This window comes from Panthera leo, chromosome A2, assembly GCF_018350215.1.
Source record: "Panthera leo isolate Ple1 chromosome A2, P.leo_Ple1_pat1.1, whole genome shotgun sequence".
Taxonomy (NCBI): Eukaryota; Metazoa; Chordata; class Mammalia; order Carnivora; family Felidae; genus Panthera; species Panthera leo.
In genome coordinates, this window is record NC_056680.1 from 98268420 (window position 1) to 98293819 (window position 25400).

Genomic DNA, 25400 nt, shown 5'->3' on the forward strand with positions numbered 1-25400 from the left:
CAACTGGGAAAAAAAAAAAAGTCACAAGGCAATGGACTGAGGCCATCTAACATTTTCTTTGTCACAGTGAAAAACTGAGATTTAAGTTAATACAAAATCTGAAAAAAAATGGCAAGTTAAAGAGGATGATGAGATTATGAGAGAAGAGGCAGTTTGAGACACTGGAAAGGTCAAGGTCTTTGAAGCCAGACAAGCTTGGGCACCTTTTGGGGGCAAATTGCTTGATCACTAAGAGCCTCAGCTGTCTCATCTGCAAAACCAGGAAAACAAAGCCAGCATTTGAGATTTGTGATAAGATTTTGAATATATATATATATGCACAACATATATTACACATTGTTCTATCTCATTGAATCGAAGGCTATTATTTTTGGAGAGTACATACAAAAGTAAATAGGAAAAGCATGTATGTTAATGGTGATAGAGATGGGAAAAAAAAATTAGAAGGTATCACAATTATAGAAGTTAATATCCATAAATATATTAATATAATTAGGAACCAAAATGTTCACTGAGTTAAAAATATAAGAAAAAAAAATCCTGTAATGTTAAATTTAAATAGGAAATGTCATTATGAACTTTTGATTTTTTAAAGTATATTTCTCTGTTCTTTTTACTGAGAAGACAGAGAAGTAGTAACAACCTTGTAACAACAAGCCAGTGCCCAGCTCAGTTTCTAAGCACCATTCCCAATCTAAAGGAACCAGGACTTCTTGAAGAGAACAGTGATTCCCAGGTTAGAGGCAGAAACACCCACCCAGAGCCTAGAATGGCTGATTTGCCTAAAAGCAAAGAGCACTCAAAGACGAGGGCAAAGGAGCTAGGCCCAAGGGCCCCCCCTTGCCAAATCTGAGCATCTAAGAGAATAATAGTAATAGATTATAATACACTGAATTTAAAATGAAAAATTCCACGAATTTATACTGGTAAGAAGAGAGAAAGAAAACGGGGTAGAGGAGAGAAAACTTTTCCTTAACAAAGAGTGCTAGACAATAAATATAGGAGAAATGACAGAATTAGAAAAATCACCACAATGTGATACCCGATTCAGGAAACGATCATTGTGGATGCTAACACTAGTGGATGAAGAGTTGCTGAGAAACAGGATATGCACATGTCCTCAAAGTATCTGTTCATTAATTACAAACAAAAATTATCATAAATATACAATCTGGGGGGACGCCACCCTAACCAAGCAATCAAACTTAGCATCACTGATGCTGCAACATGTTTCTGACGAGGTACAGCAGAAAGTACAGGATCTCTCCTAACCTGCCCCTTAACGTGAATCCAGGCCTGAAGAAGCAATCAGGCAAGTCCAGAATGTGGAACCTTCAATAAAACAACTGGCCCAGGTTTTAAAAGCCAATATCATGAAAAAAAATTAGAAGGTTGTTCTAGATTAAAAGAGATAAAACAAATAAAGGTAGTACAAGAACCTCGTCTGGATCCTAGATTTAAAAAGAAAACAAAACAAAACCACAATGAGCCATTTGAAGTGGGAGGGAGGTGGAGAGATCCAGTATACTGGAATACAGACTGGAATTTTGAAGATACTTCACATTACTGTTAATTCTCCTAAAAGATTATGGTATGGCAGTTACGTGGTCTCCTACTTATTCTTGTTCTCCTACGTTCTTATTCTTAAAAGATAGATGCTAAACTATCATGATGTCTGCAATTTATAATCAAATGGCACAACCAAAAAAGAAAATTATGTGTGTGCATATATTTGTATGTAGAAAATGTGTGTTGAAAACATGAATAGACACTTCTCTAAAGAAGACATCCAGATGGCCAACAGGCACATGAAAAGATGCTCAACGTCGCTCCTCATCAGGGAAATACAAATCAAAACTACACTCAGATACCACCTCACTCTAGTCAGAGAGGCTAAAATGAACAAATCAGGAGACTATAGATGCTGGCGAGGATGTGGAGAAACGGGAACCCTCTTGCACTGTTGGTGGGAATGCAAATTGGTGCAGCCACTCTGGAAAACAGTGTGGAGGTTCCTCAAAAAATTAAAAATAGGCCTACCCTATGACCCAGCAATAGCACTGCTAGGAATTTACTCAAGGGATACAGGAGTGCTGTTGCGTAGGGGCACTTGTACCCCAATGTTTATAACAGCACTCTCAACAATAGCCAAATTATGGAAAGAGCCGAAATGTCCATCAACTGATGAATGGATAAAGAAATTGTGGTTTATATACATAATGGAATACTACGTGGCAATGAGAAAGAATGAAATATGACCCTTTGTAGCAACGTGGATGGAACTGGAGAGTGTTGTGTTAAGTGAAATAAGCCATACAGAGAAAGACAGATACCGTATGTTTTCACTCTTATGTGGATCCTGAGAAACTTAACAGAAGTCTATGGGGGAGGGGAAGAAAAAAAAAAAAAAAAAAAGAGGTTAGAGAGGGAGACAGCCAAAGCATAAGAGGCTCTTAAAAACTGAGAACAAACTGAGGGTTGATGGGGGGTGGGAGGGAGGGGAAAGTGGGTGATGGGTATTAAGGAGGGCACCTTTGGGATGAGCACTGAGTGTTGTATGGAAACCAACTTGACAATAAATTTCATATTAAAAAAAATATGTGGCTCTTAGGGGATGTTGTTATTTGTATTAGTAAGAGTTTGGAGCTCAAAATTCTGCACCTAATGGTAAATGCCAACTGCAATCTTAAGCAAAATCAGGAAAAGCTCATTTTTAAAATGTGAGAACACTGGTAGGGGGAAAAAAAACCCAAAGGCCTTTTGCAAAGAATCATTTAATTTTAGATGGTCTGTCTCTTTCTTCCAGCTTGGGTAGAATACCTTTCTTGGAGATTTGGAATCATCCTATTATTCTGTCTGTTAGATTCATATGACTTAATCATATGGAAGATTTCAAAAGTTATTTGAGCAGAGGGAAAGATCATAGAAAAGTTATGTTCATAGAGCTATGTTTTACATTTACTCACAATTTTTACAGTTCCCTTGAAAAATACCAGTATAGATACAAACACTCTGGTATATCTCACACCAGTCATCAACTATAGTAAGTCTCTGGAACTATAGGGGCGCCTGAGTGGCTCTGTTGGTTAAGCATGTGACTTCAGCTCAGGTCATGATCTCATGGTTCCTGGGTTTGAGCCCCACGTTGGGCTCTGTGCTGGTAGCTCAGAGCCTGGAGCCTGCTTCAGATTCTGTCTCCCTCTCTCTCTGCCCCTCCCCCACTCAGTCTCTCTCTGTCTCTCAAAAATAAACAAATGTTAAAAAAAAAGTCTCTGGGGGGTGCCTGAGTGGCTTGGTCGGTTAAGCATCTGACTTCAGCTCAGGTCATGATCTCACAGTTCGGGAGTTCAAGCCCTGCGTCAGGCTCTGTGCTGACAGCTCAGAGCCTGGAGCCTGCTTCACATTCTGTGTCTCCCTCTCTCTCTGCCCCTTCCCTGCTCATGCTGTGTCTCTCTCTGTCTCAAAAATAAACAAACATTAAAAAAAAAAATTTTTTTTTAAAAGTCTCTGTACCGTCAAAAAAAAAAAAAATACACACACAGAATCGTCAATTGTGATAAGGACTTTAAAGGAAATGTTAAAGGTATTATTTCTAAAATAATGAATTAATTCTAATAGAGAAAATGCTTTTAAGAGATGGGAAGGTATTCAGTGACTTCTTAATCTTTAAAACAACAGAAAGCTCTGTTGAACAAAAAAATAAATAAAATGACCAACATACCCATCTTTGGTCTGATCCACTACACCACTTAAAAGTTCCACAGTCTTTGGATTAGGCTGGCTTTCTCCAAAAATGTTCAAATATCGAGTGACGAAGTCATTGGGAGACATAAAAAATTCACCATTTTTTTCAATGCTTGCATACTGTATAGGAAAAAAGAGAAAAGATATTTTACCCTCAAAAGCATATAATCATGAGATCAATATTTGAAAAAGCTGAAAATATTCAAAGGATAAAACATCACATAAGATAATCTACTCTTCCCAAGGACAGTTATTTCCCAACACTTCATAGAAAAAACAAAAACACATGAAGTCTGCCAAGATTTAGGTTCATAACAGTGGTTCTCAACTGAGGGCAGGTTAGCTTGACTGTCCAGCTTACAAACACCAATGTCCCCTAATAGCCAAGTCCACCTATGAGGACCAGTCTTTTCTATATGTTACCTGTCTTTGGTGGGCAGGAGATGGGAGGGTGTTCTCTAGCTTGGTACTTCCTCCATTGTTTCTATTTTTCTTCACAGGGAAACATCTGACAGTGTCTGATGACAAATTCTGACTGTCATAACCAGGGGGGAGGGATGCTCCTAGCATCTAGCTGTAGAGGTCAGGGAAGCTGCTAAACATCTACAAGGCACAGGGTGACCCCTTACACCAGAGTGATCCAGCCCCAAACGTCATCAGTGCCGAGAATGAGAATGAAAATTTCTGGCTTACAGAAATTTGGAAAAACAAATTACATCTTGTTTTTGGCAAGGACATAGAAAAAAAAAAAAAAAAAAACAATTAATTATAAAGTCATGGATGGAAACGACCTAATTCTTTTGCCCCTATTCCTGTTTCAAGGGCATCAATAATGCAGGAAAGGAGGACAAACAGGCTAAACTAGAAAGCAAACTATGAACTGCCTGGTTTCCTGTGGGATTTCACAGAAGAATATGTGAAAGGGTGCTCTAGAGTGGAAGTGGTCAACGAGAGACAGGTGGCACCCAATGCCTGTTCACAGTGTTCCTCTTGCCTTGGCGACACAGTCCAACTCCTGAAAGCGGGAACCTGTTCATTCCTGTTCCGTGGAGTCCCTCGGGCCGTGGGAAGTGCTGAGAAACAACATGGGATCATATGGTATCCTTATGGAGCAGGAGAGGACCTCTTGATCCTGGGGACAGAAGAGCGATTTGGGGGTGGGGGAGTGAGGACTGTGAGCTACAGGAAGAACAAGGCTGGATGGGTGACAGGAACCACAATGGACGATGTGGGGAGCACAGTGGTGTGAAGTGCCAATGACAGCACCTCCACTCCCTCTGCAGCTCCAGCAGCAAGTCCCATTAAAACCGTTTCTGGGCACCTGGGTGGCTCAGTCAGTTAAGTGACCAACTCTTGATTTAGGCTCAGGTCATGATCTCCCCATTCATGGGATTGAGCCCCACGTCGGGCTCTGTGCTGACAACGAGGAGTCTGCTTGGGAGTCTCTCTCTCTCTCCCTCTCTCTCTCTCCCTCTCTCTCTCCCTCTCTCTCTCTCCCTCTCTCCGCCCCTCAAAATAAATAAATATAAAAATTGTTTTTAAAAGTCCCTTGTTATTTCTACATTTTAATTCCAATGCAGGATAAACTCTTGCTTAGATACTCAGTAACAAGCTTTGGAGTCCCTCAGGCCTGGGCTGAGCCTGCACCGAGCTCTGCTTCTACCTCTTGCCACCTGTACGACTTCAGGGAAGTAAAGCTTTCTGGGTCTCTAGCTCCTGACCTATGAAATGGGGATAACAACATTACCTGCTTCATAAAGTTGATGCTAGAAATAAATGAATAATCATGTAATGTACTTAGCACAATGTGCTACACACAACAAGCACTTTATAAATGTTCTGTATTATCAGTTTTAACATTTTCTAGCATGGTACAAAAGAAAAGCTCAAAAATGGTCCAAGAATCCCAGTATTCTTCAGTTAGCATTGAAATGGCTTTTTGGAAATGCAGAAGAATTAGATTTTGATTTTCCTAAGGCAAAAGAGGACAAGAAATATAAAGGGAATGTTGCTGCTAATTATTACAGCGATCCTATGATTTAGACTTATACCTATGTTTGCTTATAGTGGTGAATAATTAATTTATTTAAAATGCAATTTCACTCTTCTCCCACCAGTAGATGTTTAGGTTATTTCTAAATAAAGCTAAGGTAACTGGCTTTGCACATAACAATTATCCGAATTCCTAACAATCTTCAAAGGGTAGACTTCTGGAAGAGAAATTGTTGAGTCAAAGGAGAGGAACTTGAAGGCTCTTGATACTTATTATCACACTGCTCTCCAGAAAAGATTGTACCAATTTACACTCCCACCAGCAGTGCTGGACCATGCCCTTTCTCCCGTCCTTTGTCTCTCAGATTTGTTGCAAGCATTTTTCCAGTTTGGTATTTTTATATAATTGAGTCTACAGATTTTTTTCCACCTTTGCAATTCCTTCTATTACTTCTAAGTCTAGAAACTAGGCCTTCCTCATCTCAAGACTAATATTCACCCATATTTTCTCTGGGCTTTTTTCAAGTAGGTTTATCTTTTAAGTTTCAATACATTGATACTTGATTTTTCACGTGGTTTGAGGTCAGGATCCTTCAACTTTAGTTTTCCCCACTTAATTTCTCGGTTGTCCCAGGAGCACAAATGAAATCATTCTTATGACATGTTCAACACATACTGATTATCATATGGTCATCAGGGAACAGCTTGGCAAGTAAGTCCATCTTCAACACCAGTTCTGACCAGTTGGCAATGAATGGCTCCCTAAGGTAGAAAGAGGCTCTCCTCCGAGGTGGCCACCAAATTCCAGGGAGGAATGCCGGACAGGCTGACAGTTCTTGTCATCCCTGCACCAGGAATCCTTGCAAGATTACATGCATCTTAATTGCTACAATTAGAGGGAAAGCTCTGTCAGGGCAAGATTTTCTCCTGCCTTTCTCACTGCAGCATCCTCAACATCCCGGACTGGTGGCAGGCAGAGAGTGAAACATGTTCAATAAATATCTGTCGAATGAAGGCACACACTACTTCCGTCCTGGGAATTTTCTGGGCCATGATCACTCTTTGGTTTTCCCCGAAATGACCTTTAGAATCATTGTCAAGCTGCTGACCCCTAAAAAAAATTCTACTGAAAGTGCGAAATAAAATCACAATGCCATACCTCTAACTCATACACAGAATAATTAAAAAGTAATAACAAGTGTCGGCAAAAATGTGGAGCAAATGCAATTCTCATACACTGGTGTTATAAGAGTAAACTGTTAAGCCACTTTAGAATGCTGCTTGGGAATATGTACTCTAACTGAACAGACAACCATAGAAACAGCAATTTCAATCACAAGTATGTCTAAAATAAACGTGTGTATATATACATATGTGGTGTTTATGTATATGTACATACACACATATGTATATACATATATAGAAAGAATAAAAACGTACTTTAGCATTTTAATGTCCACAGAAGCATTATTTTGGATAGCAAAAAGATGAAAAATAACTCAAATGTCAACCAATGGTAGGATATGTAAATGAACTACTGTAGGACAGTCACACAACGGCATATAATGCAGCAACGAAAATAAACAACCACACACAACAATGAGGATGAATCTGAACTAGAGCAAGAGCAAAAGAAATGAGACACCAGAAAACATGGTGTATGATTCCATTTACATAAAGTTGAAAGCCAAACAACTGGTTACCCTTAGGAGGGGTGCGTAGTGACTGGAAGGGGCATCAGATGGCTCCTGGGGTGCTGGTTCCATAGGTGTGCTCCCTTCGTGAATGTTAATGGAGCGGTACATTCATGATTTGTGCACTTGATTCATACCTCAATAGTTTTCATTAAAAAAAAAGAAAACCATTGAGATATTTTCTGCGTCATTTTTTGGAAGTGATAAATAATTTTGTAAATGTAAGAACATGTTAATCTGAACACAGAAAACAGTTTCCTTCAGTTTGCAAAACCAGCTCATCACCGAGGCTGGAGTAGTCTGCTTTGTGATTATAGTAAAAATATCAAAGGTTGTTCCTCCAAATTGATAGACCGATCATAATAAGAATATATTGACAAAGGTGCTCCACTGCTCCTGCAGCAGGGAACAGAGGGGCCCCTGTCAGGGGAGTGGACTTCGCAGCTTCCACGGATTCTTCTTTGGGAACAGATTTTACAAGTGACCTGAAGCCTCTCTTCCTTACAATTTTTTTTAAGTTTTAATATGATTAAACATACACAAGTTATATGCAAAAATGCAGGTTCAAGAGTATTGAACTAGCATTACTGCTAGCACAGGAGACAAGACAACTAAGCCTTCAATAACAGGAAGCCGCTAGATGAGCGAGAGTAAAGCCACTGTATGTGGAACGGCACACAACACTAAAAATACTGTAGAAATGCGATCAATGACAGGAAGAGGGTTTCCTAACGCGTCAGGTGAGGACGAAAACTGGATAAAACGGTATTTTTTCTCCTGTTAAGGAAAAAAAGATTTACATACATACACAGAGACAGAAATACAGAGAGATAGGTATATAAAATACACATTTATATATAAACATAGATTGTATCTATTGGGTGGAATCACAAGTTACTTTTCTTTACACACTTGTGCTTTTTCAATTTTTGTCAATGAATATAAAGGTTTTTACTTCAATAGTTTTCAAAAAAGAAGTTTTTCCAATTTTGTTAACACAAATTTTAAATACACATGTTTTGTTGACAAAGAATCATTATAAAAACCCGAGTGCAACCCACTATGTATTATTATTACAAACTGTAATATGGCCTATTCCCCTTGTCTAGTCCCTTTACCCAGTTTTCCCACCTCCCACATCTTACACTAGAGGCATTCAGCTACATCCACCTCTGTACTTGTAAACGCTAGGTATCACCCGCTTTGGTCTCCCTTGAGCTAATGGTTTCCTTCTCAATTTCCCCATTCTTAATTACTGGCACCTCTCTCACCCAGACGGTATATCCAATGGTCATATTTATCCCCTGTTCCCTCTCACTCATCACACAAGACCATTTTCATCAAGCAGTCCTTCAAAATGTCTTTACCTTGCCCACTCGCCATTTCCCCTGCCGCCACAACCCCAAACAAGTCTTTAGGGCCTCACACCAGGGTTGCACCCAACACTGCCAAACTCACGGGCCTGCAGTACCAACCACATCTCAAACCCATCCTGCCAGTGTCACTGGATGACTCGGAAAACCTCCGATGGCTTCCTATTGTTCAGCAGACACGCCAAATTCCCAATTATCTTTCTAATTTTGTCACCCACACCCTGTAATGCTTGGCAGACTCCCTGGCACAAGGCTGAATTTAAATAAACATTTGAAGAAGGAGCAAGAATCCTTCAACCTGGAGAGGCTGTCTGCTCCCAAACCCATTTCCGGGCCTTCTGTCAAATGTGGCCCTCTCCCCTGGAACTCCCCACCTGCCCTCCTCCCTGCCTCTCCAGCCCCACTCATCCCGGGACTCCCCAAGTTCCCTCTCCAAGGAGCCTCCTCTGACCACGCCCCACCACGGGGACCACTCTCTCCGTTTCCTGTGGCATTTTTAAACCACATACCTGTAGGCCAACCAACATTCTTTCTTACCTGCTGCATGCCTGTAAATCTGGCCTCTTGTATACAAGCTGATCTCCTTGAAGACATGGTCCCAGCTTATACTTATTTTGCACATCCTACACACTGCAAAGTTTCTGGGTGCTTTATTTAAACTGTAAGCACTCAGTACATCTGTCCAAATTAACACGAAGCAGCACCAGAAGTATTAGGCAGGCAAAAAAACACATGTCAACATTTAGGTTAGAAGCAAAACTGAGCACACCTAGACTTCAACTTCCACACCCAGACAAAATGTTACCACCCACTTATCACCAGAACAGGCTGCATAGTAAATGCCTCGGGCTAGGAGTGCCCTATACCAAGTCCCGTCCTACCGAGCATCCCAGTGCACTGCCCAGGGGCCTGTGCTGCAGCCCACCCCTCCACCTGGCACTCTCACAGAACTTTGAGTGAAACCTTTGTTTCACACCTGCTGTTTCCTCTGCCCAGAACAGTCTTCCTCTGCCCCACAACGCTCCACTACCTCCTCCATCTGATAAGTACCTACTCATTGTCTAGCCCAGCTGAGACACCACAACCTCTCTGTAACTTCAATGACCCTTGCTAGCAAGATGTAATTAGCCCCACATCAGCTTCCTACTAATTAAGGCCATATAATGCTTATCAACCATGTTATGGCCTTTTTCTACACTCACACACAGTGAAATAGTAAATGGCAGGGGCCATGAATTATGCATCTTTATATCCCCAATGCTTAACACTGTACTTAACACACAGTAAGCAACTCCCCTCCAAAAAAGAAAGAAGAAAGTGGCATTGATTTGAATCGTTCTTAAGGATAAAACAAAATAAGTCAGAATTGGGCCCAGTGCAGTCCTCCAGGACCCCGCTTTCCTTCTCTCTCCCAGATCCTCTGGCTCTCTGACCTCCGCAGTTGCCAACTCCCTGCTATTGGCACATCTGGTCCAGAGGTCTACTTCCCCCAAGCTACAGAAGCATCTTCTTTTTTTTTTTTTTTTTTTAATTTATTTATTATTGAGAGAGAGAGAGACACAGCGTGAGCAGGGGAGGGGTAGAGAGAGGGGGAGACCTAGAATCTGAAGTAGGCTCCAGGCTCTGAGCTGTCAGCACGGAGCCCGACACGGGGCTCGAACCTACAAACTGCGAGATCATGACCTGAGCCAAAGTCGGTCGCTTAACCAACTGAGCCACCCAGGCGCCCCTACAGAAGCACCTTCTAACTAGTTTAATACACAGAAGGTAGGGTATTTGTTAGGAAGAAAAGTCAGGAAAAAGTCACAGAGAGTCAGCAAAGTAGTTAGGTTTATAGAGTGCTTACTGCTGATCCATACATAACTAGAAAGACCAGCCACAGTGGAGACGTGCCTGGCACAGCCCCCACAAGCCCGATCCCTATTCTCCTCCCACCACAACACCCTCTGTGCCAGATGATAAACAAGAGATCCCCCGCATGCTGAGCCAAGGTGGATTTGTGTTGGTACTACACTGCCCAGGCCCTATGAGATCACCCGAACCTCTGCCAGATCCACAATCCTTTCCAGAAACTGCTGATCGCTGTTTTCTTCACAGACAGCCCCTGCCCCCCTTCCTGGCCCCATCGTCCCCTTGGACTCAAAGCCACACTCTCACTCAAAAGCTACGTTGTCTTAGCCACCCCAAGAGAAGACAGCACTTCCCTAGCTGGTCCCAAAGACTCCACCCCAGCCCTCAGACCCACATCCACAGAAATCTCACAGGTGACTCTCCAGAACTCTGCATGCAATTCCTACCCTCCTTTGGTCTCCCTGACCAATATTTGCCTCCACCATAGACCTGCCTGCTGTTGACATGGAGCAGCTGGAAAAGACACGTTGTTCCGAAGTAGGATCTTAAACTAACCTCGCCAGCTGCCATGTGGCCTCAAAAGGTAGACACAGCTTTTACCTGGAGCCTTTCCACCAAATCGTGCCAAAAGACCAGTAGGTATCCACGATGCGCCACCTATTAAAACACTCTGAGCTGTCCCCATTTCCTGTCAGAAGGGTGCCCACAACTATTGCTAAACCGAAGTAATAGAGTTCAAAGAATGATTATGACTTTGCCAGGTCAAGTTAACGAGCTTTATCCATTTTTCTAGGCTCTCTGGCAGCCTGCTCACGTGCTCTTCTCCGGCAAGAGGTCTTCCCGAATTACATCGTAAGAGTTTTATAATATAGACCTTAAATATACATATTAACAATGTCTATGGTTCCCTCATACACACCTCATCCCAATTATGGTGGGCCCCGAATGCAGAGCAACAACTAGGCCAAGGTGAGAAACAAAGCATTTTTGTTTCCTGTCCTTTCATTCTCTACAATCCTTTTCTACCTTAGAATCTCTACACAGTGTTGTCCTCTTGGGCTAAAACCAAATTTATAAACAACTCTACTTTCTTACACATAATCCAAACCTCCTCACAAATCTATCCCGTTTCCTCCCCCAAAAACTGCTCATATTTTTAACCATTTCCTTTTGAAGCCTCTCTCTCTCATGTTTGAATCATTTAATTTCAAGCATTTACTGAATCAGTATCTAATGCAAATCAGGTGCTGGGCACTTTCATCCAAGTTTTTTCACTGAATCTTTAAAAATTTTTGTAACTGGTTATGAAAATGCTCACACATGTACAATATAGAGAAAACAGGGTAAGAAACGTAATGATCCATCTACCAGTTTCAAAAACCATCACCACACCAACCACAGTTCACCAAAACTGGACGATTTAAAAGCAAATCTCGGACATCATAATCTCATCTGTAAATACTTCAGTGTGTATCTCTAAGAGAAAAAAACTCTTTGTAGCTCTCGCAATAAGAATACCATCATCCGGCCTAAAAATCAATCAGTAACAATTCCTTAACACCAGATAACCCTGTCAGTGTTCAAATTCTCTGATTTCTTGGTATTTTTTAATAGTAACACAATTTGATGAGGAAAGTGATGCTCACGGCATTGGTAACTTTCTGAGCCATATTATCTGGGACATGACAGACAGTCAAGTTTCTCATTTGAAGCCCTGGTCCTCTGTCTGTACAGCGCAGCTGGTTTTCCATCATGTTTAGAAAAAGCTCACATACATGCTTTTAAAATGATCTTTATAAATGTGTCCTTTTCTGAGTCCTTTAAATCCAGGTGAGTAACATTACATGTGGTTCACTGTTTGGGACCCGAGGTAGACTTTTAATTAGAGTATCATTCATTCACTGCCCAATGTCACAACCTAGGGGAAATGTAAGACACCAAGGAAATATGTGATATCTGTTGTGATCTAATATGTACTGTTACTCACACCGAGGGCTCCTCACCTGGCACTACAGTTGCAATTAAATGAGGGTAATGACAATGAGGGTGACAACAATGGGTTTCTACAAAGAGAGGCAAGGGTAGTTGTCTCCGGATAGATGAAGGATCATGGGAATTTTACAAAGAGCTTTAAACATCTTAGGAGAAAAAGCATGATCATCAAACCGCAAAGGTGAATCCTGGAAAGGTAAGTGAGTCGTGAGACTAAATGCCCCAGCAACTCCTTTCCAGTATCTGACACCATATGAGAGAAAAGGAATTAAAATGTAAACCATATTACCATCACAAACAATCACCTACTAGTTTCTGATGCATTTCAAAAAACACATATAATTGTAACAGATCTCTTTCCTACGTCTTATGTAAAGATACCTTTGGGGATTTTTTCAAAAAATATAACAATGAAATAAAGAGCTGTTTGAAAATAATCTTTAAAAATTTGAGAACACAAATCAAATAAGAAACAAAATAGATTCTTTTATACTGACCTTCAAAAATATTGTTCTAAGCTCAGCTGGATCTGCTCTCTTGGTTAAAACCACCTATAAATAAACATAAAAATGTTTATATTATTAGAACAAAGCTGAGACATCAAGCTAGCAGACTGAAAGAAAATAAACTCCAGGTTAGAAATTAGTGTATTTCGTTTTTGTAGTTAGAGCACCAAATTTCCCCAGTGCATAAACTGCTCCCTGGATTTTAAACTGGACTCCTTATGTGGCTTCTAGAATGATAACAGGCTGTGCAAGAAACCAGTAAAGCTCTTAATATGTGGTCTAATGAATATCATTTTTTCCAAAAAATAAGTAGAAAAAAAGAAAAGCTGAAACAGATTTGGAATCACCTGGCATTTTTAAACTACACACCAAAGTGACCCATACCCTTTCACAGAGGAATATTAAATATCAAAGTACAACTTGTTTGTTAACTATGCAAGAGAACATAGTTCTTAAGGAAGTTAGTGAGCAAGGCAAATCATATTAACAACCAAGGGAATTACTTCCCACGGTTCCACCAGGAATACGCATGAACGCCTATCTGGGCATGCCATGTGAGCTCTCCTCCTTTCCCCGACTTTTAATTTCAGAAGTCAAAAGTCTCCAAAGGTATGACTATTATTCTCCACATTCTCGAAATACAAGGGGCTACGGTTACCTTTCAAGAACAAAATTTGACAGATTAGCTCAGAATAGGTGTTGTGCTTAATTCCCCAGCCCACAAAGTCCAAAAACATTAGTGGGGAAAAAGCAAGACAAACTTGAATATGGCTACCCCAGGCTAACACAAAAGAGTCCTTATGTGGAACCAAACAGTGGGCTTATTCAGTGTCCCATCACCCAATCCTGCTGGCAAAAACCGTCATGAGACTGAATTCTCACCAAGCACAGCGTCACCCCATGATACAGCCAAGGAGGGGTTCTTGGAACCACCCTAATACCGGAGCCATGGCACTATCCACAGGGAGATTTATGCAAATTGTTCTAAATCCTTTCTGTGTGTTTGCAAAGGCTCTTCTGAGATCTTTGGACAATGCGTTCTCTGTCTCTAAATATGTAACTGCCTGAGCTTCTTGGCCTGCCACTGTCAGGAATAATTTTATTAACTAATCACTGGAATGGGAGAGGTAGTTTTTCTGAAACAAGTTGATTGGTCACCTTGTTTCCCAGAGCAAGACTGATAACTCCTTTAATTTCAGCTGAGTACTTGCAACCACCAATGCTACTTTTATCCATAAGATTTGGTAATCTTTGAAATTCTGAATTAGTGTTCTTTGGTGTTCATTTAAGGAGGAAAAAACAGAATGCTAACCAACCTAAGAATAATGATAGTGCCAACCTAAAGGTTTCAGGAGAAGATTCCTTCCTTTCAGGTTTATATTCTGACAAAGGTAGAATAGGCCAAACACCACTGGAGAAGATGAGACAGCATAAAAACACCTCAACCCTCTTTTTTTTTTTTAATTTTGTTTTTTAACATTTATTCATTTTTGAGACATACAGAGGGGCAGAGCATGAGCGGGGAAGGGGCAGAGAGAGAGGGAGACACTGAATCTGAAGCAGGCTCCAGGCTCTGAGCTGTCAGCACAGAGCCCGATGCAGGGCTCAAACTCATGAACTGCGAGATCATGACCTGAGCCGAAGTCAGACGCTCAACCGACTGAGCCACCCAGGCGCCCCTCAACCCTCTGAACAGCAGAGAAATACTCTCCAGTTCCACATTTCAAGACAGTCCATAAGTAATTTTTTAGAAGGCATATGGTGACCCTAGGTACTTAGCTGAGTTTCCTTTTAAAAGCAAAGGTAAGTTTCCACAAAGTGAACCATTCTTGCTCCATTTGAATACCACATCCTTTAAAATCTAATTAATTCACTATGCCATGCACTTCATAAAGTCTTCCCTGGGCAGAGTGAACTTCCCCTGCCCTAAATTCCCATAGCATTCTTCCATGACTAACCCCTACATGCACATTCAGTGTTCCCCGCCAGGACTACACCTCTCTGAGAGAAAGAAACAAAGCTTTCACTCTGTAACTCTGCTAAGATCTAAGGCACAGGAGAACACCACCCATACGGGAAGAAAATAACAAAGATTAGAGCAGAGATAAATGAAATAGAGACTAAAAAGACAATAGAAAACATCAATGTCACTAATAGCTGTTTCTTTGTAAAGATAAACTGACAAACCTTTAGCTAAACTCACCAAGTAAAATGACAACTCAAACAAAATCAGAAACAAAAGAGAAGACAGCAACAACTGACACCACAGAAATACAAAAGATCATAAAAGACTACTATGAACAATTATAGTAGTAAATGGGACATCCTAGAAGAAATGAATAAATTCAAGAAACATATTACATATTACATAAACACATTACAAACCTACCAAGACTGAATCATGATAAAATAGAAAAATCTAAAGAGATCAATACTAGTTAGGAGATTGAACCAGTAATTTAAAACTTCCAAAAAAGAAAAGTCCAGGACCAGCTAGCTTCACTAGTGAATTCTACCAACCATTAAAAGAAAAATTAATACCAATCTTTCTCCAACTCTTACAAAATATAGAAGAGGAAGCAACTCTTCCAAACTCATGGGCCCAGCATTACCCTGATACCAAAATCAAACAAGGATGCCACTAGAAAAGAAAATTACAGGCTAACATCCCTGATGAACACATATGCAAAAATCCTCGACAAATATTAACAAACCAAATTCAACAGTATATCAAAAAGACCACACACCATGATCAGGTAGAATCACTTCAGCGATGTAAGGACAATTCAACATCCGCAAATCAGCTGATATGATATACCACATTAACAGAATGAAGAATAAAAATCATATTTTCATCTCAATAGACAGAAGAAACACCTGACAAAGTTCAGAATCTATTTATAATAAAAATATCTCAATAAAGTAGGTATAGAAGGAATGTATCTCAACATAACAAAAGCCATATATGACAAGCCCACAGCTAACATCATACTCAACAATGAAAAGCTGAAAGCCTTTCCTCTGAGATCAGGAACAAGAGGAGAATGTCCACTCTTGCCATTTCTATTCAACATAGTTATTGAAAATCCTAGCCAGAGCAACTAGGCCAGAAAAAGAAATTAAAGGCATTCAAATTGTAAAGGAAGAACAAAACTGTCACTATTTGCAGATGACACGATATTATATACAGAAAACTCTAAAGTCCCCATCAAAAAACTATTAGCACTAAAAAACAAATTCAGTAAAGTTGCAGGATACAAAAATACACAATACACAAAATCTGCTGCATTTCTATACACTAATAACAAATTATTAGAAAAATAAAGAAAACAATTCCATTTACAATTGCATCAGAAGAATAAAATACCTAGGAACAAATTTAACTAAGGCGAGTAATCTTATATTAAAACCTACAAACCATTAATGAAAAACCAGAGGGGACACAAATAAATGGAAAGATATTCTGGACCCATGGATTGGAAGAATCAATTGTTAAAATGTCCACATTATCCAAAGCAATGTACAGATTTATTACAATTCCAATTGAAATTCCAATGGCATTTTTCTTTTTTTTTTTTTATTTTTTTTAATGTTTATTTATTTTTGAGACAGAGAGAGGCAGAGCATGAGCAGAGGAGGGGAGAGAGAGAGAGACGGAGACACAGAATCCGAAAGAGGCTCCGGGCTCCGAGCTGTCAGCGCAGAGCCCGACGCGGGGCTCGAACTCACGAGCTGTGAGATCGCGACCTGAGCTGAAGTCGGACGCCCAACCAACCGAGACACCCAGGCACCCCCCAATGGCATTTTTCAATCCTATCATTTGTATGCGACCACCAAGAACACACACACACACACACACACACACACACCCCACAAAAAGCAAATAGTCAAAGCAATCTGGAGAAAAAAGAACAAAGCTGGAGGCATCATACTTCCTGATTTCAAACTGTATCACAAAGCTATAGTGAGTAAAACAGTGTGGTACTGGCATAAAAATAGATGCATCAGTGAAACAAAATAGCCCAGAAACAAACCCAGCCATATATGATCAATTAATTTATAACAAAGCAGCCAAAAAGAGATAATGAAGAAAGCATAGTCTCTTCAATAAATGGTTTTGGGAAAACTAGAAAACTGCATGTAAAAGAATGAAACTGGACCATTATCTTACATCATGTACAAAAATTAACTCAAAATGGATTAAAGACTTAATGAACCTAAGACCTGAAACCATAAAATCCCCAGAAGGAAACACAGGTGGTAAACCCTTTGACACAGGTCTTGGCAATGAGTTTTGTTTTGTTTTAATATGACACCAAAAGCAAAAGCAACAAAAGCAGAAATAAGTTGAGCGGGACTACATCAGACTAAAAAGCTTGTGCACAGCAAGGAAACCATCAACAGAATGAAAAAGCAACCTACTGAATGGGAGAGAGTATTTGCAAACACGTATTTGATAGAGGCTAATATCCAAAATATATAAACAACTACAACTAAATAACATAAAAACAAACAATCCAATTAAAAAATGGGTAGAAGATTTTCCCAGAGACCTTTTTCCAAAGAAGACATATAGGTGGCCAACAGACACATGAAAAGATGCTCAACATCACTCATCATCAGGGAAATGCAAATCAAAACTACAATGAGATATTACCTTACACCTGTTAGGCTGGCTATTATCAAAAAGATAAGATATAACAAGTATTGGCAAGGATGTAGAGAAAAGGAAACCCCATACACTGCTGGTGAGAATGTAAACTGGTGCAGCCACTATGGAAAACAGTACAGAGTTCCTCAAAAAATTAAAAACGGAACTATTCCACTTTGGGGCATTTATCTGAAAAAAATGAAAACACTAACTTAAAAAGGTATTTGCACCCACAGGTTCATTGCACCATTATTTACAATAGCCAAGACACAAAAACAACCTAACTGTCCATCAATGGATGAAAGGATAAAGAAATTGTTAGACAGATATTAAAAAAATCCATATAGGGACCCAACAATTCTAAGTCATGTCATCTAATGTGTATAGAACATTTTATATTTTCAATATATGACCATTACCTCACTGGATCCTCACAGCAAAATCTGAGACCTGGAGAGGGCATAATATTGGCCCCACTTTACAGAAGAAGAAACTAAGACTCAGAGACAGTCAATTTTTTCCCCAAAAGTCAGATTTGTCACTAATTCATACTTGCATTTCTAAATGTTGTCTGAGCTGGGATCAGATCCCAAATCTTCCATCCCCTACTGTATTGGTCTTTCCACTGGGCCACATTGCAGGAAGCTTCAAACAGACCATAACTTATGTTAACCATTAACAAAATACATGCCTAGAAATCAAGAATCTCCCAGTTTCTCCTAATACCACCAATTTATAGTGTCCATCCAGTGATTAAGAATATGGCTTTAGTGTCAGGCCACCTATGATTGGGGATCAAGTGTGACCTCTAAAGTCACTAGCTGTGTGACCTTGAGCTACATCCCTGATATCTTAGCCTCACTTTCTTCATCTGCAAAATGGAAGTCCTGGATGGTTGAAAGAGTGACAAGAGAAAATTACATAAAGTGCTTAGTACCAAAAAGGACACAGAGTTAAAGCACTAAACGTGTGGAATCTATTATTCATATTCTTATGGAAAGGTGTTTATATTCAACCATGCTTACTCTTTAAGTGATGGCTCATAACTTGAGAAGGAAAAAATTAAGGAAGGAGGGGAAAGGAACTCATGGATCTTCAAGAACACTCACCAAACCACTAAACATAGAGGTTTTCCTAACTCATCTCCTCTGCTAGCTTAGCCCCAACCAATGCTACTTCTTGAGACTAGATTCAAAGTTAGATACACCATGGAATTTCCCAGAGGCCCACTGAAATATGTATTAGGTCCTGCATACACTGTACTGAAGCACAAAGTAACTATGGCTCAATAGGTGATGGCTTCCAAAAAAAATTTTACCAGCTTCCTGGGTCTCCTCACCTCTGCACTAATCCCATCTATTTCCCCAGTGTTGTGGGGCTATTCAGAATTCCCAGTTCTACTTCTACCTCCCATCTTATCTTCTTGTTTTGGTATCATGGGCAGTCAAGGAAGAACTTACACAGCTTTATTCAACACCACACAAAGTTAGAGCTAGAAGTACCAGTGTGCTGAAGGTGTACTGAGATGGAGCCTACCTGGTGGCAAAATCAATACCCAGAAAGTTCTAGGAGCTGGAAAAGGACAACTCTAGAAATGTAGTCTCCCTTTTTAAGCCAACTCAAAACAGCTGCCCAGCATGCACACTCTGCATCACTTTAACAAGCCTGTTGAAGATTCATGAAACTTGAGATTGTTTCCAGAAGGCTGAATTTCATTGTTAGGTATTTTTTTTCTTATACTAACAGCATGTAAATATTTACAGCTAGTGTTCTTATAATCTAATTACCTGATTTTATCATCATTCTTCTGAATTTGCATTTGTAAGAACAGATTTCACCATTAAACAAAAATTTTGTATCAAGCATTTTAAATAAAGGAACTAGTTTTCAAACATAGTTAGGAAAATAACCAAAGAGGTAAAGGGTTCTTGGCAGATACTATGAAATATCACCATTTGCTACTTAAATCAATACAATAGAGAATTTTATATTGTAGCAGCTAACTTTCATAAATAGCCAAGCCTGGGGGGGGGGGGGGAGGGGGGGGAAGGAGGGGGTTAAAACTGAAAAAAACTATGCATTGTATATTTTTTCCACAAAATGGGAAAGGTTTACCTTTACTGAACTTTAGTATGGAAATTTCAGATCAATTCTATGAATCAACATTCCATGGGGCAAAGTTTGAGGACCACTGAATATGTAAAATTTTTGACAGGACAAACATTAGATATAATAGCTTACACAGGCTGTCAATAACACTTGCAAAACAGATACATGAATTAGGTGCATCCTAGATATAAAAAAAAAAAAAATAACAATAACATAACTTTAAATGACTGGTTTTGAAAAGGCGGGAACAGGAAACATGGCAAGGAGGACCAGAAAGATACCTTACAGGACAAATAAATTCACTCTCATTTTAATATGAGTCCAAGCAGCCAAAAAAAGGAAAACACCAGGCAAGATTTTCCTACACGTAAGAATGTTTTTTTTTAAGTGGCTTTCTAATACTGAAATCAAGCCACAGTTGTAGGCTCATTAACAAATCGCAGTGGTACTGTGTGCCCCAAACAGTTTGCAAGGTCTGAGGGCAGCGGGGAAGAACATAAGAAAACCTACACAGAATAAGGGATACTAACTTGAAGAAGGAAATGTAAAGAAACAAAAAGCTTTCCTCTTCCAGTGAAAAGCTCTAGAGATTTAAGATCGTGACCTCCTCAAATGTCCACATCCCCAACTCCAGCAAAGAACAGAAATTAAGCAGATGCTCCAAAAATGTTGACTAAGGAAGAAAGTCTTCCAGGCAAGTAGAAATCAAATCCAGTCAATGAAAATAGATACCTTCCTCTAGGCTGCTGGTGCGCAAAGTGTGGGCACCGGACCATCAGCCTCCAGTGGGACCATTTAGAAATGCAAATGATCACACCTTACCCCAGATCTACAAATCAGAAATTCTAAGGGTGGGGCCATCAATTCACAGTTTAACAAGTCCTCCTCATGACACTGATGCTGTTAAAGCTTTAGGGGCGCCTGGGTGGCTCAGTCGGTTAAGCGTCCCACTTCACCTCTGGTCATGATCTCGTGGTTTCTGAGTTTGAACCCCACGTCGGGCTCTGTGCTGACAGCTCAGAGACTAGAGCCTGCTTCAGATTCTGTGTCCCCCTCTCTCTGCCCATCCCCCGCTCACACTCTGTGTGTATCTCTCTAAAATCAACAAACAATAAAAAAGAAATTAAAAAAAAAGAACCACAGCTTTAGCTAATGTCCAATTCAGTTTGGTTAGGACTGCGGTTCTCAGTCCCAGCTGTACATTCAAGTCTCCTGAGGGACTTCTGGGTTTTATCAATGTCCAAGCCTATCGAATTAGACTGCAGAGGCTAATCCAAGCAGAATCTCTAAAATGGGTACCTTGAAAGCTCCATCACGAGGTGATAATGTGGGGCTCGGTTGAGAACTACCGAGCTAGGGCCCAAGATCTCAACTTCATCTTGCACAACCAGGCCTTCAGTCAGCCCTCCCAAACCTAAAAGGTCTGAAAGCCAAGGCAAGCACAGGTTTACCCGGAAAATTCTACTGTCATGAAGTAATTATTTACCTTAGATATGAAATAAAAACCAGAAGAGGCAGCTCATCAAAAGTGAGCTAGTCCCTGTGTAAGCACAGGAGTGCATGTAGTGACAAGCAGCAAAAGGAGGTGGAGGGAGAAACGTTCCTTTCTGGTCTTTTGAATCTGAGGAAGTAAGCGTCGTGGGTGGACCTGAATCCCAAGGGAAAGCAATACTAGGGTGTGGCCTAACAATTGAGAAACTGGGGGCAACTCTTCTTCCCCTCTATCTTCCTGAACTGAATCACCACACATCTTCATGTACTGTACAGACTGGAAAGGTGAAAACTACATTTCCCAGACTCCCTTGCAGCTACATGGCCTAAGCGCTGTCAATCAGGTGAAGCTGGAGGAGATTGGGAAGCAAAATTTTGGAAAGCAAAGATTTGGAAGTTGGGGGCCATGCTTCTGCTGTTTCTGCCAGCAAGCACCATGGCTACAAGTGTCTGATTTCCCTGTGGCAACCTCCTTCCTACCCATGTCAGTGGCAGGATGTTTCTGGACACTCCCCTCTGGCAGGCCGCTTCATGACTGCTCCCTTGGTGGCCTGCTCTGCTGTGCCTGGGAGGCACTCTTGAAAGCTCAACCTGAAGTCTGTTTCTTCACCTTCCCAACAAATTCTGTAAGCCATTTAATACCCTGTAATAAATCTCCCTCTGCTTAAACGAGCTAGAGTGGATTCTGCTGTTCTCTGTAAGTGAACCTTGACTGATACAATCAGTAATTGCAAAGAAAGTTCGGAATTCCCCAAAACCACAGTTACCATTAACTTGAAAAGAAGAAAGAATGAGGTGTCTCATCAAAGTTAAGAAAAGTAATTTTTCATTGAATTCACTAAGTCCCTCATTCCTCACCCTACAGTTTCCCTAAGTTCTAATAAAGGAAGAGCAGTGATTATGAAAAAGTTACTGAAATATAAACAAGTATACAGGCAAGATGCCTTGTTAAGCATGCTTCAAACCACAACCTTTCTGTGTCATCAACCCTCAAAAGTTCATATCACTCAACAGGAGACTTATAAGGCAGCAGATACCACAAATGTTAACCCGCCAGGTAATTACACAAACGGGTCATTTCAGGGGTGCTGGAGATGTTTATCAGAAGGATTCAGTAGCCTGTGAAGTGTGTTGGATTTAACTCTGCACTGTTGTAGACAAATATTAAACAATGATAAAGCCATCATCATTACAATTCTGTATTAAGAAACAGAGTACAACTGTTAAGAAATGAATGGTGGTATTTTAGCTGTGTGCTGTTATGCTAAAATTACTTTCAACACACTAATTTTAGATTTTATTATTATTGTTATTCAGCTAAAGTTAGCATTCCAGTAAATGTTCCCAAGAGTCAAAAATTTGACTATGAGTCTTTTCTAAAATAGAGCTATTTGTTTATATTTTCAACTCTTTCTGGAGACAGAGGTGTTTGCTCACCATGACATAATCAAACATCACCAGGTTCAGGGTAAAGATTTGGGTTCCAGTGTATTGCTAACCTGGTGACCCTGGACAAGTCAGTTAACGTCTCCAAGTTAGTTTCCTCATCTATAAAATGGGTGAAGTGACAAATCTACTTATCTATTTCAGAAAGTTACCTGAAGGACCAATTAGAACCCAAGCCAAGAACCAGTGTCAGTGTAGGAAAAACCTGTCACTGTAAATGACAAACCACTGGAGGCTCAGTGTGGACAAGACAGAGATTTAAAAACTGTAAAGGGACTCAGCCATAGGGGGTTCTCCATATTTGTGTCCTGAAACTCCATATTCACCTCCTGAAACTCAACCTGTTTCTGACAAGGAATACAGGAGAAAACTCATTTTGCACTTCTAGGAGGAGGAGAGAAAACAGAACCATTCTGAAAGGCATCCAAGCATTCTGCTCTTTATAACAAAATCTATACTCGGGAGAAATTATTTACTAACAGCCTAACCTGCTGGGGTATTATCAGAGCCTAGCTTACTGTTGGGAAGGTAAATACCCTATTCCAGGCACCTCTAGCCATTCTCTCCCACCTAAGAGGAGAGAAAAAAAAAACCAAAAAAAAAAAAAAAAAACCTGAGAAACACTTGTGAAGTACACTAGCCAGAACCACAGGCTCTCTAATAGGCAGAGACCTAATAACAGGCCTACAGAACACTTCCTCTGCCTTTACCGCTGCTGCCCTTCCCCCCATGCCACTACCAAAGGCCTATTTGCAGCATTTCCTTTTATCCAGTACATCACATCTGACTATCAAGAAAAAGTTACAAGCATAGCAAATGGCAAAACAAAACAAATCTGAGGAAACAATTTGAGGAAACAGAGCATCAAAACCAGCATCAAATATGGCAAGAATGTTGAAATTATCAAAATAGGAATATAAAACAACTATGATTAATATGCTAAAGGCTCTAATGGAGAAAGTAAACAGCATGCAAGGACAAGTCAGCAATGGAAGCAGAAAAGTGGAAATGCTAAGGAAGAACCAAAAGAAATGCCAGAGATCAAAAACACTGTAAGCGTAATAAAGAATGCTTTTGATGGACTTATTAGTAGATTTGACAGGACTGAAGGGAGAATCTCTGAGTTTGAGGACATCTCAATAGAAATCTCCAAAACTGAAAGCAAAGAGAAAAAGGAACTGGGGGGGAGGGGGGAACGGGGTGGACTGCAGGACAACTACAGAAAGTATAATATACATATAACAGGAAAACCAGAAGGAGAAGAAAGAAAGAAGGAATTACTTGAAACAATAATGATTGAGAACTTCCTCCAAACCAATGTCAGACATAAAACCACAAACCATGAAGACAGAAAACACCAAGCAAGATAATCAAAATTACTTTAAAACATCAATGGTCTAAAAGAACCAATTAATTAAAAGACAGAACTTGTAAGATGTATCAAAAAATAAGACCCAATTATATGCTATCTACAAAAAACACACTGTAAATATAAAAACTTACAGATTAAAAGTAAATGAATGGAGAAAGATATGCCACAAACATATTAATCAAAAGACAGCAGAAGTAACTATATTAACTTCTGCCGGAGCCCATTTTGAAGCAAGATAGTTATAAGGGATAAAGAGGGACATTACAGAAAGACAAAAGGGTCAATTTTCCAACAAGATTATTACCAATCTTTAATGGAATACAATAGATAGCCTAGGAATAGATCTACATAAACACAGGCAACTGATCTGACAACAGAGCAAAGACAGCCTCTTCAACAAATGGTGCTGAACATCTAAACATCCACATGCAAAAAAAAAAAAAGACTCTAGATACAGACCTTACACCTTTCACAAAAACTAACTTAGAATGGATTACAGACCTAAATGTAAAACTCCTAGAAGATAACACAGGAGCAAACTTGGATGGCCTTGGGCTCCGCTCAGGCGTTTGTAGATGCAACACCAAAGGCATGGCCCATGAAAGAAAGAATTGAGTAGCTGGACTTCATCAAAATAGAAATGTCTGCTCTGCAAAATACAGTCAAGAAACTGAGAAGATAAACAAAAGACTGTGATAAAATATTTGCAATAGAACAGCCAATTAAGGACCTCTATCCAAAATACACAAAGAACTCTTAAGATTCAACAGTAAGAAAAAAAAAAGAACCCAAAGAAAAAACCGGCCAAAGACCTTAACAAAAACCATCAAGAAAGATGTACAGATAGCAAGTAAACATATAAAAAGATGTTCCACATTATCTGCCATCAGGGAAATACAAATTAAAACACGAAGATGTTAGAATGGACAAAATCCAGAACACGGACAACACCAAATGCTGGTGAGGATGTGCAGCCAAAGGAACTCTCATCGATTACCGACAGGAATGCAAAATGGTACAGCATTTGGAAGACAGATCAGCAGTTTCTTAAAAAATTGAAATATTCTTACCATACAACCCAGGAATCGAAAACTTACACATGAATGTTTAATAATTACAGCAGTCCCATTTCTAATTACTGAAAACTGAAAGCAACCAAGGTATACTTCGTGAATGGAT

General features: G+C 39.9%; 1 protein-coding gene across 3 annotated transcripts in view; it reads right to left on the reverse strand.

Annotated features, from left to right (window-relative positions):
- The window catches only part of SLC25A13 (solute carrier family 25 member 13), a 183860-nt gene that overhangs the window by 140481 nt on the left and 17979 nt on the right, over window positions 1–25400 (reverse strand). For 2 of the 3 annotated variants that reach the window (XM_042918249.1, XM_042918240.1), the window contains exons 2-3: window positions 13144–13197; window positions 3722–3864 (exon numbers count right to left, since the gene is read on the reverse strand). In XM_042918249.1, the coding sequence (XP_042774183.1) occupies window positions 3722–3864; window positions 13144–13197 (197 nt within the window). Of the gene's footprint in view, window positions 1–3721; window positions 3865–13143; window positions 13198–25400 lie in introns of those variants that run through there. The other variant, XM_042918257.1, reaches the window with a different exon arrangement.